The sequence below is a fragment of the Suricata suricatta genome, chromosome 8 (assembly GCF_006229205.1).
Source record: "Suricata suricatta isolate VVHF042 chromosome 8, meerkat_22Aug2017_6uvM2_HiC, whole genome shotgun sequence".
Lineage (NCBI taxonomy): Eukaryota > Metazoa > Chordata > Mammalia > Carnivora > Herpestidae > Suricata > Suricata suricatta.
Genome location: NC_043707.1, coordinates 66127986 through 66143753, shown reverse-complemented (window position 1 = coordinate 66143753; position 15768 = coordinate 66127986). Strand labels below are relative to the sequence as shown.

The 15768-nt window shown below is 35.1% G+C and overlaps 1 protein-coding gene across 1 annotated transcript in view; it reads left to right on the top strand.

Moving 5' to 3' along the window:
- RPAP2 (RNA polymerase II associated protein 2) overlaps positions 1 to 15768 on the top strand; it is a 99120-nt gene that overhangs the window by 51979 nt on the left and 31373 nt on the right. Inside the window, exon 11 of the mRNA XM_029946789.1 lies at positions 6053 to 6121. Within this exon, the coding sequence (XP_029802649.1) occupies positions 6053 to 6121 (69 nt within the window). The remainder of the gene's footprint in view (positions 1 to 6052; positions 6122 to 15768) is intronic.

Sequence of the window (15768 nt, the reverse complement as noted above, 5' to 3'; positions counted from 1 at the left end):
CTCATTTAGAATAGATTAACAATTTAATTTACTGACTATATTTTCTAGTGCTGTTTTTATATAAATCTAATTGGATATCTTCTTTTTTAAAAAAAATATTCATAGGTTCTCTGAACTTACTAGAAACCCATTGGAAATATTAAGCTACAACTGCAAAATTGCCCATTAATACACTCATATGCCCTAGAGATTTAGGAATTTCAAATTGGAAACTACGGTCCAGGCCATTATCTTTGCACTTCTGAAGCAGCCCCAGTTTGGTCCATGTCCGTACGTGTAGTCAGTGTGGTACGCTCTGTGCCAGGTACTTGGCATTTACATGTTACTTTATTTCCAAAAATAGTGACATTATCCTCATTTTACAGATAAGGAATGACAGTTTAAATAATCTCAAATCACACAACTAGTGTAGGTATACCTCCTTTTATTACCCTTTGCTTTATTGCTTCACAGATATTGCTTTTTACAAATGGAGGGTTTGAGGCAACCTTTCATTGAGCCAGTCTATCCGTGCTTTTTTCTAATAGCATTTGCTCACTTTGTGTCTCTGTATCACATTTTGGTAATTCTCTTGATATTTTGAACTTTTTAATTATATTTGTTATGGTACTCTATAATCAGTGATTATAGCTCATGGAAAGCTCAGATGATGGTTTGCATTTAAAAAAAATTTTTTATTTCTTTATTTATTTTTAATGTTTATTTTTTGAGAGAGACAGAGCATGAGCAGGGGAGGGGCAGACAGGGAGTCACAGAACCTGAAGCAGGCTCCAGGCTCTGAGCTGTCAGCACAGAACCCACTGCAGGACTCAAACTCACAAACTGTGAGATCATGACTCGAGCCGAAGTCAGACTCTTAACTGACTGAGCCACCCAGGTGTCCTGCCCTGATGGTTAGCATTTTTTTAACAATAAAGTGTTTTTAATTAAAGTATATGTGCTGCTATATTAGGCATAATGCCATTGTGTATTTAATAGACTATAGTGTAAACGTAGCTTTTATATGTACTGGGAAACCAGAAAATTCATTTGAGTTGCTTTTTTACAATATTCACTTTATTACAATGGTCGGGAACTGAACCTGCAATATCTCTGAGGTACGCCTCTGGTTAAGTATCCTCTAAATTAAGAGGATAGATCTTTAGTGTTCTCACTACAAAAAGATGAAAATGGTAACTAACTGTATGTGAGGGGATGATAAGTTAATTGTGGTGATCGTTTCAGTTGTACACTTTAAATATATACAATTACTGTGTGTCAATTATACCTCAGTAAAGCTGAAAAAAATTTAAATATGCCATTGTTTGTCTCAGTAGTTATTAGTATCTAAGATATTTAAAAAATAAAAAGTCATTTCATTAATAATTTCTCAAGATCCCAAGTAAGCACTATGTTTAAGAAGCTTCTGTTCCCTATGAAACTAAGCCTTCAGTGTGACCTAAGCTAGCCAACATGAGAGGCAGTGTTCATCAGTCCTGGAAGAGGTAGCTAACAGACTGCACATAGGGGACTTTCAAATGTCATTTTCTACTTATAACTGATAAACAATTATTTTATTACCTTTTTCTATTAATCCTATTGTGTAAGTCCTTTCCAGTTACTTTCTGCATTATTTACATTAAAATAAAGCCTACATGAAACAGTATGGTATCTTGAGATTTGCTTTAAACGTATTTACATTAGGGTAATGTTGAATATGGTGTTATAGATGAAACATCATTCAGGAGTTGATCATTGTCAAAGTTGTGATGAGTATATGGGAGTTTTTATTCTCTCTACTTTTATATATGTGTGAAAATTAATAAAATGGGGGAAATAAGCCAAAAAATTAAGCATTGTTTTAGTGTAGGGGATGTTTTACAAACCTTGATGTTAATTAAATTATTTTTAAAATCTTCACCCTTTAGTACTTGCAGGTCAGTATTAATAGCTTTAATAAAAATTGCTTAAATTGGCTTTGCTGCTTTTTAGGAAATGTCAATTACTTAGAGTACAGAATTGCCTCTAGTAAGATCACTCATGGGGTCTTCAGATTCTGGTAGGACAAATTCAGCAGGTGTGTGACTTTGTAGGCTCAGGCTTCTATGTGAAGTCTCCAAAAAAAGAAAAAATAGCCATATTGATGACAGTGATTAGTGTTGAGAGATCTTTTCAATCAATACTGGCAAGGAAAAGAGTTAACAGAAATAACTATACCCTTCCCTTTGAAATGATAATCAATAGTAGGAACTTGTAAAACAGTGATTCTCAAGCTAGTTGTGCATCACAATTACCTGGGGAGCTTTCAGCTGCTACACATGCCTGGCTCCACCCCTAGGGATTGAGTTTCATTTGGTCAGGATTGGGCCCAGACATCAGTGTTCTTTAAAAGTCCCCCAGATGATTCTAATGTGCAGGCAGAGTTGAGAGCCTGTTAGAACTTACACATAAAGTAGCTTTTTCAGCTCTTTGAAAAATCTTTCCCCTATGAATAGAGCTGTCCTTTCTGTTGAATTACATCATAGTCATTTATCCGGAATGCTACTTTGATTTACCTGCCATCATGGTTTCATCAGAAGTTGCTTGTTCACTGTCCTAAGTGTTGGGTCAAGATATTTTTTCTAAATCTGATTTGAATTAAAATTATATTTTGATACAAAAAGACCTTGTCATATTTTCCCCAGTGCCTGAAACAGCGGTGTAGGCTCTTGGTATATATTTTGCTGGAAGAGTTAATGAATTCATGAAATGTTAAATTTGCCTTAACTTTGAGAGATTTGAGTATAGTAGAAAAGCGATTTCTAAATAACTGTTTTTGCCATGTTTTGATTTACATGCTTACCTTTGACCTTTTTTGGTTATATGCTACCTTCGGTTTTAGTTACTACAGACAAAGCAGTGAACAAAACAGACAAAAATTCCTTCTCTCATGGAACTATTCTAATAGAAAGCATATATGAATTTTAAAAACAATATATATATTATTATATAGTGATATGCTCTTTCCCCTTTCTCAGTTCATTGTCTTCCTTTTTTCCCCAGAAGTGGAAAAGGGGATAGTACTGAGAAGGGATGTAGTTGTGATTTTAGATAGGCTGATCAGAGAAGACCTCATGGAAAAGATGCCATTTGTAGAAAGAGCTAAAAGTTGGTGATGGAGCAAGCCTTGTTGCTATCTGTGAAAATATATTAGCTGCAGCAGGCCTGGTGTATTCACAAAATATTAAGGATGCTAGTGAGACTAGAGAAATGAGCAGAAGCAAGAGTAAAAAGAGATATGATCAAAGAAGTATAGGGTAGGGAGTGGGTGTGGTATAGATTATATAGGCCTTGTAGTTAGGGTCATTCTTTCACTTTTCCTCCAAGTGAGATGGGGAGCACTTGGTTGATTCTGAACAGAAGAATAACATGATACGACATACCGTTTTTAACAGCATCACTCTAGCTGCTGGTTTGAGAATTATAATAGATGGGCAGAGGCAGGAAGTCTACTTAGGCTGCTGTCTTGGTAATGTAGGCAAGAAATGATGTAATTAAGGAGAAAGCAGCAGAGGTAATAAATAATCAAAAACTTTTGAAGATAGTACCATTGGGATTTGATGAGATGGGATGTCAAGAGAGCCAAGGTTAACCACAGGATTTTTGGCCTGAGCAACTAGATTCTGGAAGGATTGCATAGCCATTTACTGAGGTGGACCTGTCTGCAAGAGGACTTGGTTTGGGGGGAAGAGGAGGAGCTCAACTTTGTCTGTACTAAGTTTTGAGATGCCTATTAGATACTCAAGTGTAAATGTCAAGGAGACCATTAGATATAGAGGTCTACAATTCAAGGAAAAGATCTAGGCTAGAGATCATAAATTTAAGAATTGTTCACACAGAGTTATCTAATATTTAAAGCTATGAGATTGGATAATATCACCAAGGGAATTAGAATATATACAGAGGAGATGAGAGACCCAAGGGCAGATGCCATGAAGTAATCCAAAATCAGAAGTTCTGAGAGTGCAGAGTTCCTCCTCTATAATTTTCCTGCTTATATCCTTTGTCTATGTGTTTATTGACTGGGGTTTTTTTTTAGCACTATTTTTTTCTTTTTCTTTTCTTTTTTTTTTAATAGTTTATTTTCAAATTAGTTTCCATAATACACCCAGTGCTTCTCCCCCACAAGTGCCTCCCACCATGACCATCACCCCCTTCCCTCTCTCCCTCTCCCCCTTCAGTCCATGGTTCGTTAACACTATTTTTTTTAACACTATTTTTTTAAGAGCAGTTTTAAGTTCATAGCAAAATTGAGAAAAAGGTACAGAGATTCCCTCTAATACCCCTTGCCTCCACACATGTATAGCCTCCCGTATTAGCAACACCCCCAACCAGAGTTATACACTTACATGCAGTTGATGAACTTACAGTGACAACATCATTTTCACTCAGAATTCATAGTTTACATTGGAGTTCACTCTTGGTGTCATATAATCTATTGGGTTGGATACGTATATAATGACAAGTATCCATTGTTTAGTAACATAGGATATTTTCACTGCCCTAAAATTCCTCTGTGCTCCACCCATTTGCCACCTCCCCCCACCCAACCCACCCCATCCAACACCCCGTCAGCCACTGATATTTCTGAGTCTACATTGTTTTACCTTTTCCAGAATGTCATATAGTTGGTATGTAGCCTTTTCAGACTGGCTTCTTTCACTTTAGTAATATGCATGTAAAGTACCAATATATCTTTTGGCAGTTTGATAGCACATATCTTTTTAGGCCTGAATAATATTACTGGATGTACCACAGCTTATTTTTCCATTTACCTACTGGCAGACATTTTGGTTGCTTCCAAGTTTGGGAAGTTGTAAATAAAGCTGCTATAAATGTCTGTGTACAGGTTTTTAAAGTCATAAGTTGTTGATTCCTTTGGGTAAATACCAAGGAACATGATGGCTGATTGGATGGTAGAGTATGTTTAGTTTTGTAAATAAGCACCAAGCTCATCCAAAGTTGCTGTTACCATTTTACATTCTCATTAGCAATTAATAAGAGTTCCTGTTGCTCCACATCCTTGCAACAGAGCCATATTTGGATTAATTAAATCATGATGTCAATGCAGATTTGCAGTGCTGCATTTGCAGCAAATGTATGACTTTGGTAAAGTGATTTTGCTTCAGTATTTGGTTTTTTCAGTGTTCAGGATTTGGACCATTGTAATTGGTGTATAGTAGTTATCTCATTGTTTTAAATTGCATTTCCCTCATGAAATATCATGTGGAGCATCTTTTCATGTGCTTATTTGTCATTTGCTTAACTTCGATAAGGTGTCTCTTGATATATTTGGACTATTTTGTAATTGGGCCATTTCCTATTGTTGAATTTTGAGAGTTCTTTGTATATTTTGGGTAGCCATCCTTTACCAGATGTTATTGACTGGTTTTTTTCCTCACTGATTTATATCATTTTTTATTTAGAGTGATTTTTCCAAATGCTTCCTGAGAAACTATAAATGGACTACAATGTATTTTGTTGTCTCAATTGCTGAATGATAGAGTTAGTTACTGGTTTTTTTAAACTTTCTTTGATAAAAATCTACTCCTAAATATTGTCAACTCTTATTTCAATAAATTATAGGTTATAATGTTCCATCATTGCCTGCTGCCAACCTACCACAAGGTAGAAAGATACAAAAGATGAATTAAAATCAGAAATTGCTTATTACCTTGTTATTTAATAAAATGTTTGATTAGGGGAAAATATAGAAGATATGGTCACAGGGAATTGTGTATTTTAGTAAATCATGCAATTTGGTTTCCCATATTGTTCTTATACTCCCATCTTGTCTAACAGTAATATTGTTATAAATATATAAAAGTAGGGCAGGAGCACTGTTTTTGAGATGGTCATTATGTAGTACCAAAGATCAAGCCACAATATTCTGTTGACTCTGTCAAACATAGAAAGAAGAGAAAATAGTGCTCTTAGAGACATGGTGTCATAAATCTGATTTTATCTAAAAGTAGAAGGTTCATGTATTTAAATGTAACAATCCTTTGGTAAACTTTATCATCCTCTCTTATAGATTAACAAATAGAAATATTATACACAAACCTGCAGAGTGGACCTTAATTGCTGTGGTGTTGTTGTCATTGTAAGTATTGTTTCAGATTTTAACTCTAAATACTAAGTAAAATTTTGATTAGGGAAAAACAAAATTGTTTGTTGATTTTGTAAGCATTGTCAGAAAAGGTACCTCTATTTTGTACTTTATTTTCCTTTCCTATAGTGTGAAGTGATATGCTGGTATTTTCATAAGCTTTAATTATTTTCTTTATATTTTCTATCTTTTCTTCCAAAGGCCTTTATCTTTACAAATATGATTTGTTATATTTAACAATGCATTTTTATTAACACTGAATGGGCCTCATTATTTATTTTATAACTGTAATTGTACCAACACATCTAGTGCTGTTTCATTTTTTCTTCAGCATTTTATCATTAATAGCTTTGGGAAAGTTTTATTTTCTAAACTAATGTACATCTTTAAAATCAAACAGATTTAAAGGAACTAAAGTAGATAGTACACAAGCATGTATAAAACATTTAATACTCATTCACCTTCTAAGAAATCACTGGTGGTTTCTAAAGCTGTCTTTCAGTAGGGTTAAAACCATCATGTAAGTGTAGTGTTTTTCAGCTTGAATTGCAAGTCTTCTTTTGAGGACCATTCATTATTGCATTACTGTTGCTACTTGGAGCTTGTTAAGTCATTGAAGCCCATAGGACATTGAATACTTACTGGACACTCACAGGTCAAGAAGTGTTATGAGCCAACCTCATAGCATCTCAAGCCCTGCTCTCTCTTTCTTGATATTTCTTCAGTTTGACATGTTACTCTGGCTTCCCTGTCCCAAGGAAGGCTGTGCTGGGAGGCATTAGAGCAGGCTTCAGTGAGCTAGCATCTGTGTCACCCAACCAGATACAACTCACAAGATTCATTAAATCAGAACACAGAAAATAACTTTACTTGAATGCCCTGGTAATAAATTTTTTATCAGCCATAAGAACAAGTCTTTTGTCATTCCTACTATTCAGTGTCCCAGCTGAATTGGTTATTTGTGAAACAGATCTTATTAATATTTTAGAAAGTTTTTTCCATTTTATGAAATTTGTAAATATTTTGGTCACTGTCAAAAAAAAATATATCAGTAACTCTGTTCACCCACCATATCCTATGCCTGCCAATAAACCCTCATAGATAACTGTTTAACTGTACTTCTGCAATTCATTATACTAAAGAGGAAGTAACTTTTTTGGTTGACAAGTCGCAGGCCTGGGCCTAGCAGTAATCTCAGAATCTTGCTTTCTAAGCCAGTAACTGGAAGTATTATCTTAATGAGCAGCTGCTTACTGAAGACACACATTATTAGGTCCTACTTTTTTTCTTTTTTATATCAAACTCTTCACATACTTTCCAAATGTATAGCAAGGAACAAAAACAGTATAGAAAATGAAATAATAAAGACTGCTGTTAAAATTTCAAGTTATTATTCCATACAAAAATAAACCTCTAGTGTTTGATTTTAATAGAGGTCCCCATGTGGCATAAAATATTGAAAGCTTTGCTAATTGTTTTATGCACTGTTTGACTTCCCTAACTTTGGTTATAGTATAGGGAACCTCTTGTTTCAAGGGTCAGTGACCCATAAAAATAGTAACAGTTGAATTCAAGAAACAAACTGCACACATCTTAGTTGTATTACATGTTGCATGTTATGCAGTCAGTCCTGGGGTAGCAGTAAACACAATTTCCTTTTCTCATTCACCTTAAATCTTTGTCTTTGATTATATGTTAACCACTAGCTAGATCTACCTGTCTTACTCCTAGTCCTCTGTCCTTTTGATACCTGACAACTAAAATCATGTCCAGTTAGGGCTCCTTCAGAAAGCTTCTTTTAAAATCCTTAGTCACTCTAGACACCAAGTCAGCTGGTTCTTTCTCGGGTTTTGCCTTTCAGATATTAATTTCCCGTAATTTTAACTTTTGCCATTGCCCCTTGTTATTTCTGATTCCTTCCATTCTGCCTTAGCACCTTCTTTATATTCACTAGCCGATTCTCCTTATTCTTTGGTGTCAGCTTCTAAGACTTTTGTCTGCTGTCCCAATATTATTTTATTTATTTCTTCTTTTCTCAAGAAGTGCCCTTTAGCTTTTCATATTTCTTCCCCCAAGAGAGTCTCTGGCTCATCTCATAGCCCCTTTCATTCTCAGCCGTGTCATTTTGTTATTCTTTTAGAGCAAATAATACTTTATGAGGTGAAGATAAAATTTAAATATATATCCATTATGTTAAATATTAATCCCATTGACTTCTATAAAGTATAACTGTACTTTAGATTTGCATCCCTCTTTCTGCCCACTTACAGTTCACAATTACTTTTTGGGAAAGGCATTTTGTCACTGGGGGAAGAAAAAGCAGGCTTGAGGGCCAGTGTTGGATGAAGAATCTCAAACACAGTGAAAAATTTGGAAGACTTTAGATACCCAAAGAGACATGCACATAAAAAGAGAAAGGAAGTAACATACACATATTTATGGACCAGTAACCCCACCACTCAACCTTTTAATTTATTGCTGCTAAGATTGAACATAGGCATACATGGGATTGTCCTTTTTTTTTTTTTTATAATTCTATAATTTAGAAACCCTTTGCATCTATTCTCAAATTTCCATTGGAACTTTTTTAGTATTTGCTTGCAGATGTTTCTGGAATTCATGTTAAAAGCAAACTTCTTACAAATCTTTATAGCTAGGAAAAAGATGCTGAATGTTAGTTGTAGTCACTGCGGATGAGTGTAATAAGATATTATGTTAATTATTATGATAACAATGGTACTATTCTTTGTATATGAACATTGCAAGGTTTTGTTACCAATAGCACTTGTTTAATGTATAATAGCTGTTTCAAAATTCTTGAGAACCACTTTAAAAAGTATACATTTTGTTAGTTTGTTGCTATACTGGCTCCAGTCTAACTCTTGTCAGAGGGGGGAAAAATCATTATTTTAAGCAAAACATGATAGTCCAGAAGAAAGAAAGAAGGCTGGTTCTTGAATTTTTAAATCTGTAGGCTTAAAAGTAAGTAAGGTGTTTTTGTGGCAAATTGTATTTTCCTGGTAACTTCCCTTGCACTTTTACACATGTATTAATATTTAAAAATTTTGAGGGGCGCCTGGGTGACTCAGTTAGCTAAGTGGCCAACTCTTGATTTCAGTTTGTGAATTTGAGCCCCGCATCAGGTTCCATGCTGACAGCTTGGTGCCTGCTTGGGATTCTCTCATGCGTGCACAAAATAAATAAACTTAAAAAAAAATTGGAACTACAACCTGTAATTTGACAGTGTATACTGATGGGAATTTCATACCCATGTGATCTCAGGAAGAAACTGATCAAATTGAGTTGTACACTTGATCTTTTCAAACTCAATGAAATAACACCTATCTCTAAAAATAAATCATGACCTATTGCCATTTCATTTAGATTTCTCACTAATTACATTTGACTTAAGTAGCCAGTGTGACTGCAACATTTATGGATATTTATATTTTGTACTCAGACCTTAAATAGTTACCAAGAGCACCCAGAAAGACCTTTTAAATCAGAGCTTAAACAGTATCCACTTATTTAACAGTGAAGGAATTAATTTCCCTTTAGTCCTTTCCTGTTTATTTAATAAATGTTTTAATTAACAAGATTCTCAAGAATTCCTTATATAAAGCATCTGTAATACTGAAAATTGACCCAGTTTTTTTGTTTTTTTTAATAGCTCATTAGAAATACAGTTAAGTAACCTGGTAATTGGTGTTATTGTTTAAGCACTTGCTTATAGTAATTTTTTATCAGAACTTTGTCAGACTTTACTCTTACATACAGTATATTGAAACAATACAACGTTGAATCTGCTTTTCCCCAAAAAATAATGCTCTAATATTAGGCTTTTTCCATAGTCTCAACACATGATTTTTTATAAAGATGTGTATAAATATATATATGAACAGTCTGCTATAAATATTTTAGTGCCTGTATACTGTGTAAAGCTAGTTAATGAATTTATATAATTTTGATGTGTTCATATACCAAATTAGCAACCATAAAAATTAATGACATTAAAGTACATTTTGTGATGTCCCCTCATAATCGTATATATTTTTATATTCCTCATAATTCTCATCCTACTCTTAATACAGGAAAAACGGAAGCTGTAGAATCACTTTCATCATGGTCTCAGTATGCTTTGAGAATATTTTGACTGGTAGTTTGAGAAGATTTTATAGCCTTAGGACACCCCCATCAGCTTGATCCCTTCTCTCCTTTTTCTCTTCCCTTGCTCTTAGTCTTTCCAAGTCATTGACTTCTCATTATACTTCAGCCTATAACACAAGAGAGGACTGTGCAAATGTTGACCAAAAGCTGAGAAAGCTGGAGAAAGGTCCTCACTAGCAGCCAAAGAGAAGCCATATAGAAGTCTATGGAGAAGCAAATAAACTGACCTGACTTAGTTTATGTAGAGCCCACATGTGAGACCTCAGTGTTTTTTTGTATTTAAAATGTAACTTTCCCACCCAAGTTAATCTTTGTAAATAGCCACTACTCTGTATTATGATAATCTGAGGTTAATTTTAACATAGGAGTCAAGTGTCTTTTAATGCGTAGCCAGTTAGAGGGGAATATGTTATGTTCCATGGGAATGATTTGGTTATCTTAGTGAAGGTGATAAATACTTTGTATTACTTAGAAGAAAAGGTAGAAAGTGACTTCTGGTAATCTAACATGGATACATGCTCTTCCTAGTTTTATGCCCTTGATGTTCTCTAATGGAAAGCTTTCAATATCATCTCCAAAAATGTCTGCTTTCATTTTATTTATCTGAACTGTCTGTTTCCAGTGAACTGTGGCCCACTTCCTAGGCAGAGACCACACAATAGTATATTCCTCCTAAAAGCTTTCAATATTCCTGTCGTTAAGGGAGTAGCATCTAAATCCTGAGAAATGGTATTTAAACAAGCTCAACTTGACCATGATCGCTAAACAAAAGCCTTCACTGGATATGGGCAGCCACTTTAGGTAACCATCATACACACAGACACTCAGGAGAGTCACTTCCCTAGGGTACCAGGCATGAATAGAAAGATGTGACTAAGGCTTTCTGCCTTAGTAGATTGTTTTTTTAGCCCACCCATCACTAATTTCCTTAGAGAAGTTTGTGAGCATACCATGAAAAATGACGAGATAGTTCCTTAGAAATGTATTGGTTCTCAGAAGTATTCTAAGGCTTGTCTTTTAACATTTGGTTCTTACTAGTTAAGACCATATAGTGGAAGATCGTTGAAATAACTTTTTTCCTTATAATTATGGAATTTTTTATATTTAATTGAATTTTTATTGATATATAATTTATAAAACATAGAATTCACTATTTTAAAATGTACCATTCATTGGTTTTTAGTATATTCATTATATTATACAGCTGTCACCACTATCTAATTCCAGAGCATTTCTATCATTCCAAAAAGAACCCTCATATCTATTAGCTTACTCCCAATTTCCTCTTACCTCATCCCCTGGGAACCACTAATCTGTTTTCTGTCTCTATAGATTTACCTCTTCTGAACATTTCATACAGGTGGAATAATATAATATGTGGCCTTTTGTGTCTGGTTTCTTTCACTTAACACAATGTTTTCAGTTTACTAATGTTGTAGCATATAACAGTACTTCATTCCTTTTTATGTCTTGAGTAATATTCCATTTTATGGATATACCACATTTTGTTTATCCATTAATCACCTGATGGACACATAGGTTGTTCATGCCTTTTGGCTATTACAAACATTTGTGTACAAGTTTTGGTATGAACATGTTTTAGTTCTCTCTCTCTAGCCTGTGCTAGCCTGTGGAACAGTAGCTTCCCTGTGTTAAATTTCCACAGGCAATGTATGAGGGCTCCATAGATTAAACTACAAAGACCTTCAATTCTTGCCTCAAAGCCAGTAGTCATTTTAGAGGCTTACGTTTACAGTTTTTCCAAACCTTAAATATGCCTATTTTGATTGATTTTAGACCTTCATGGACTTGTAATATATATTTCTTATGTTCTGGGAGTTTCTATTTAATATGCAAAATGACTACTTATGACCACCCCCTGCTTCCAGAAAGACCATAGTGTTGAATATGAGGCCATATAAATTAAATGTCTGAATCGTAACAGGTGGCATGTTTTTTTAATTCTTCACTATCCATAAAATTCCTTTTTTTTTCCCTTTGTATAAATCTTCGATTTGTTTGTCTTATAATGTTCACCATCACAGTACCATTGTCATTGTGAAGTTTGTTTACTGATGATTAAACAATAATTAGATCATTTCTAAACCCCCCCCATATTTATTGCTGAGAGTTTACATAAGAAAAATATTTTTTTAAGTTAACTTTACTCTGGGAATCCAGATATTTTCTAAGGAAAGAATAATACTTGCTTAAATTTTTAACCAAAGCCTACTTTCTACGGTCATTTTCCCCCTCAGAATTCCTTGTATTTTTTGGCAGTTTTATAATGGTTAGTGTTTTTATCCACAAGTAGCTGAGAGTACCCAATTCAGGCCGCAGTAATATTAAAGTAACCAAGGATCCTCAGCAAAAGGATGTTCTGTCTAGCTTCCTCATCCCAAGCAGCAGCAGTGGCAGCATTGGTGACAGCAAGTAGCAAGCAGCCTTGACTTGAAAAGTCAGTCTCCATATCTGTAAGTGACATTTTGACATCCTGACTGAGCTCACTGAGAGGACAGGCCAGGAGAGGCTACGAGGCAATAGGCTTAAGGGCACCGTTATCCCCAGCCTGAGGGGTATGCACTGTAAGAGTGAGATCGTGGTTGCATATGGACACCACTGGTTGGTTCCGTTTCAATCTTAGAGCATTGAAAAAAGTTAAGCCACTACTCTGAAAGAATTTTTGCATAATAACAATTATGAAGAAAAACGTTTCCAACCCTCATCTACAAAGCTGCTCTATAGATCTGTCACAAACAGGATTTAGATATAAAGTTTAAAGTCACTACAGCCCAGCCCTTTAAACAAATTTATATATAATGTATCACTACAAAGTGAGTTACAAAGAACTTGTTTGCTTTGAATTAGAAATATCAATGGAAAGCATCCCTGCTTCCTTATTAATAGGTAATCTCAAAGCATTAAATACAAACATTATCAGGACATAAACCATCTGTTATAAGAAACACATTTTATTTTATTTGGCTAGCATAGTCTTTTATAATCAAAGTTTTTATCTCAGTTTCCTAGATAATAGTTATGAGGTAGAAAGCCCATAATGACATACTTCTTCTTTTCTACTTATTTTTCTTAGAAGTCCTTAATAGCCTCATATGCCTCTTGATTCTGAGACTTTAGCTTTGTGCCTAGAATAAAAGTAAATGCACTTTAAATTTATGTAAATAATTTTTATTAAATGTAATTCTGTTACCATACAGACTACCTTTAGCTATGCAAGGGTCTCTTAAAACCCTACATTCAGTCTCATTCTCTCTTATGTCCTGTTTGTTAATTTAACTTGTTGGCAAAATGAGAGGTTAGACTCCAGGTTAAATTAACTTAGCAGTAATAATTTGGCTATGAGATGTTGTATGTAAGAAATTATTCTAATGCAATAGGCCCAAGGTACTACTGAAGGAGACAGTGAGGATGAGTATATTTAGTATAGGAAGCAATTTAATTTTGCTGATAAAGAGCTGTAGTAACACTGCCTAAGTATTATTCCTTAATGATTTCAGTCATTAAACTTGCCAAAGAAATGGATTGAATGATATGGCTAGTCATTCTGGAAAGATTACTGAGCGCTCACTTAAGGAACACCCCCCGAACCCCCAACCCCAGGATTCCCTTACCCTCTTTCTACTGCAGACTGACATTGTATTAGCTAACATTGTATCACTTTCCTCATCAAAGCTGAGGAACCTGCCCTGGATACAGAAGGAACAATGGAGTGGTTTAGTGCCTCAGCATTATACTTACAGTGGTGAAGAGCAAAATAAAATGCATATGCTGATTATTTTAATGTAAAAATATGTTTTAAAACTATTTTGCTTAGAGAATCATCACTATAATCCATGGACCTCTTTTACATTATTATCCTTTACGTTTTATTCTGAGAATAATTGTCAGTGAATAGGGATGTCTAGAAAGAATTTTGATGTGAGAATTTTGGATTCTTTGTTCAGATCACATTTAAGGAAATGCTTAAAGTGGTTCTAAAGTAATTTTTTCCTTTTTTACTTCCTACTTTTTTTTCATTCATTGATGAGAATATCTCGTGTTCATTGATAAATATTCTTTGAACTAGATACTGTAGGGCCACCAAGTTTCCTCTCTGAGATAGTATCATCTTATTATTAGCTAAAGAATTGATAATTGAATAAGTACCTTGTAGCTCTGATTTTTCTTCTGAAGAGTTGGTTTAGTCTTTTTTTTTTAATGTTTATTTTTGAAGGAGGACAGAGTGTGAGTCGGGGAGGGGCAGAGAGAGAGGGAAACACAGATTTCGAAGCAGGCTCCAGGCTCTGAGCTGTCAGATCACGGGGCTTGAACTCACGAGCTATGAGATCATGACCTGAGCTAAAGTCAGATGCTCAACTGACTGAACCACCCAGGTGCCCCTAGTCGTTTGTTGTTGTTGGTTTTTTTTTTTTTTATGTCTCTAATACCATGCCATGAAAATCAACGTAAGTAGAGCCCATATATACCAGAAAAGGAAATGAGATCCACACTTTGCTGTAGCATCATGACTATAAATTAGTGTAGAAGTTGGCATCTACACAATAATTGAAAAGGTTCCAAATACTTAGAAATCTAACTTGAAAATAGACAACAAATGTTTATTGAGCAGCTGCTTCTGGTAAAACTGTCTCTTGGGCTTTGTGGGGGATACAAAGGTTAAACAAAGCCTCTGCACTCAAAGACTTCACAGCCTACTGGGTGCTAAGGTAAAGGGGATATGAATGTGTGCACAGTAACCACAGTAAGAAGTTAAGTGTATCATGTGGGCAAAAACGAAGCATTGAGGCAAAAGATCTGGACTAGAAAGATTTAATTAAAAAAAGGTTTCATAGCAGCGGGCTTTGTGTTGACCCCCCAAAATAGAAAGGAGGTCAAGAAATAGAAATGAGAGGATGAGAGCATTCTGGGAGGTACTTACAGCATGGAAAAAAAAGCAAAAAGATTTCTTGAAGAGTACAAAATAACTGGAAAGAGTGGTTGGAAAGTTGTGTCTATTATAAAGATAGATCTTTTTATGGCAGACAAACTTACTTCAGTGGAGACTGAAAGTCATTTTTTAAGTGTTTAGCAGAGTACTGTCATGAAACCCATGTTTTAGGAAAATCAGTCTTGCAAAGATCTGGAATCACATCTGATTGTGTCTTCTACCCTGCACCAGTCCTTCAGCCGCTTCCAGTTGCTCTTAAAGAAAAACTTCTTACTGTGGCCTATGTGGTCCTGGATGGTACAGCCCTTCTTCTCCAGCCTCCCCGCACACCGCCCTACCTGGTCTCCTCCTTCCCAGCACACTGACCTTCCGGCGTTCTCATCCCCTCTCTCACCATAGGACACAGGTTGTTCCTTGTGTCCAGGACATTCTTCCCTCCCCTCTTCATTTGGTTAATTCCCCTTCATCTTTTAGAATTTGAGGAAGTGTTTCTTCCTCAAGAAGTCTTTCTTGACTTCCCTGACTA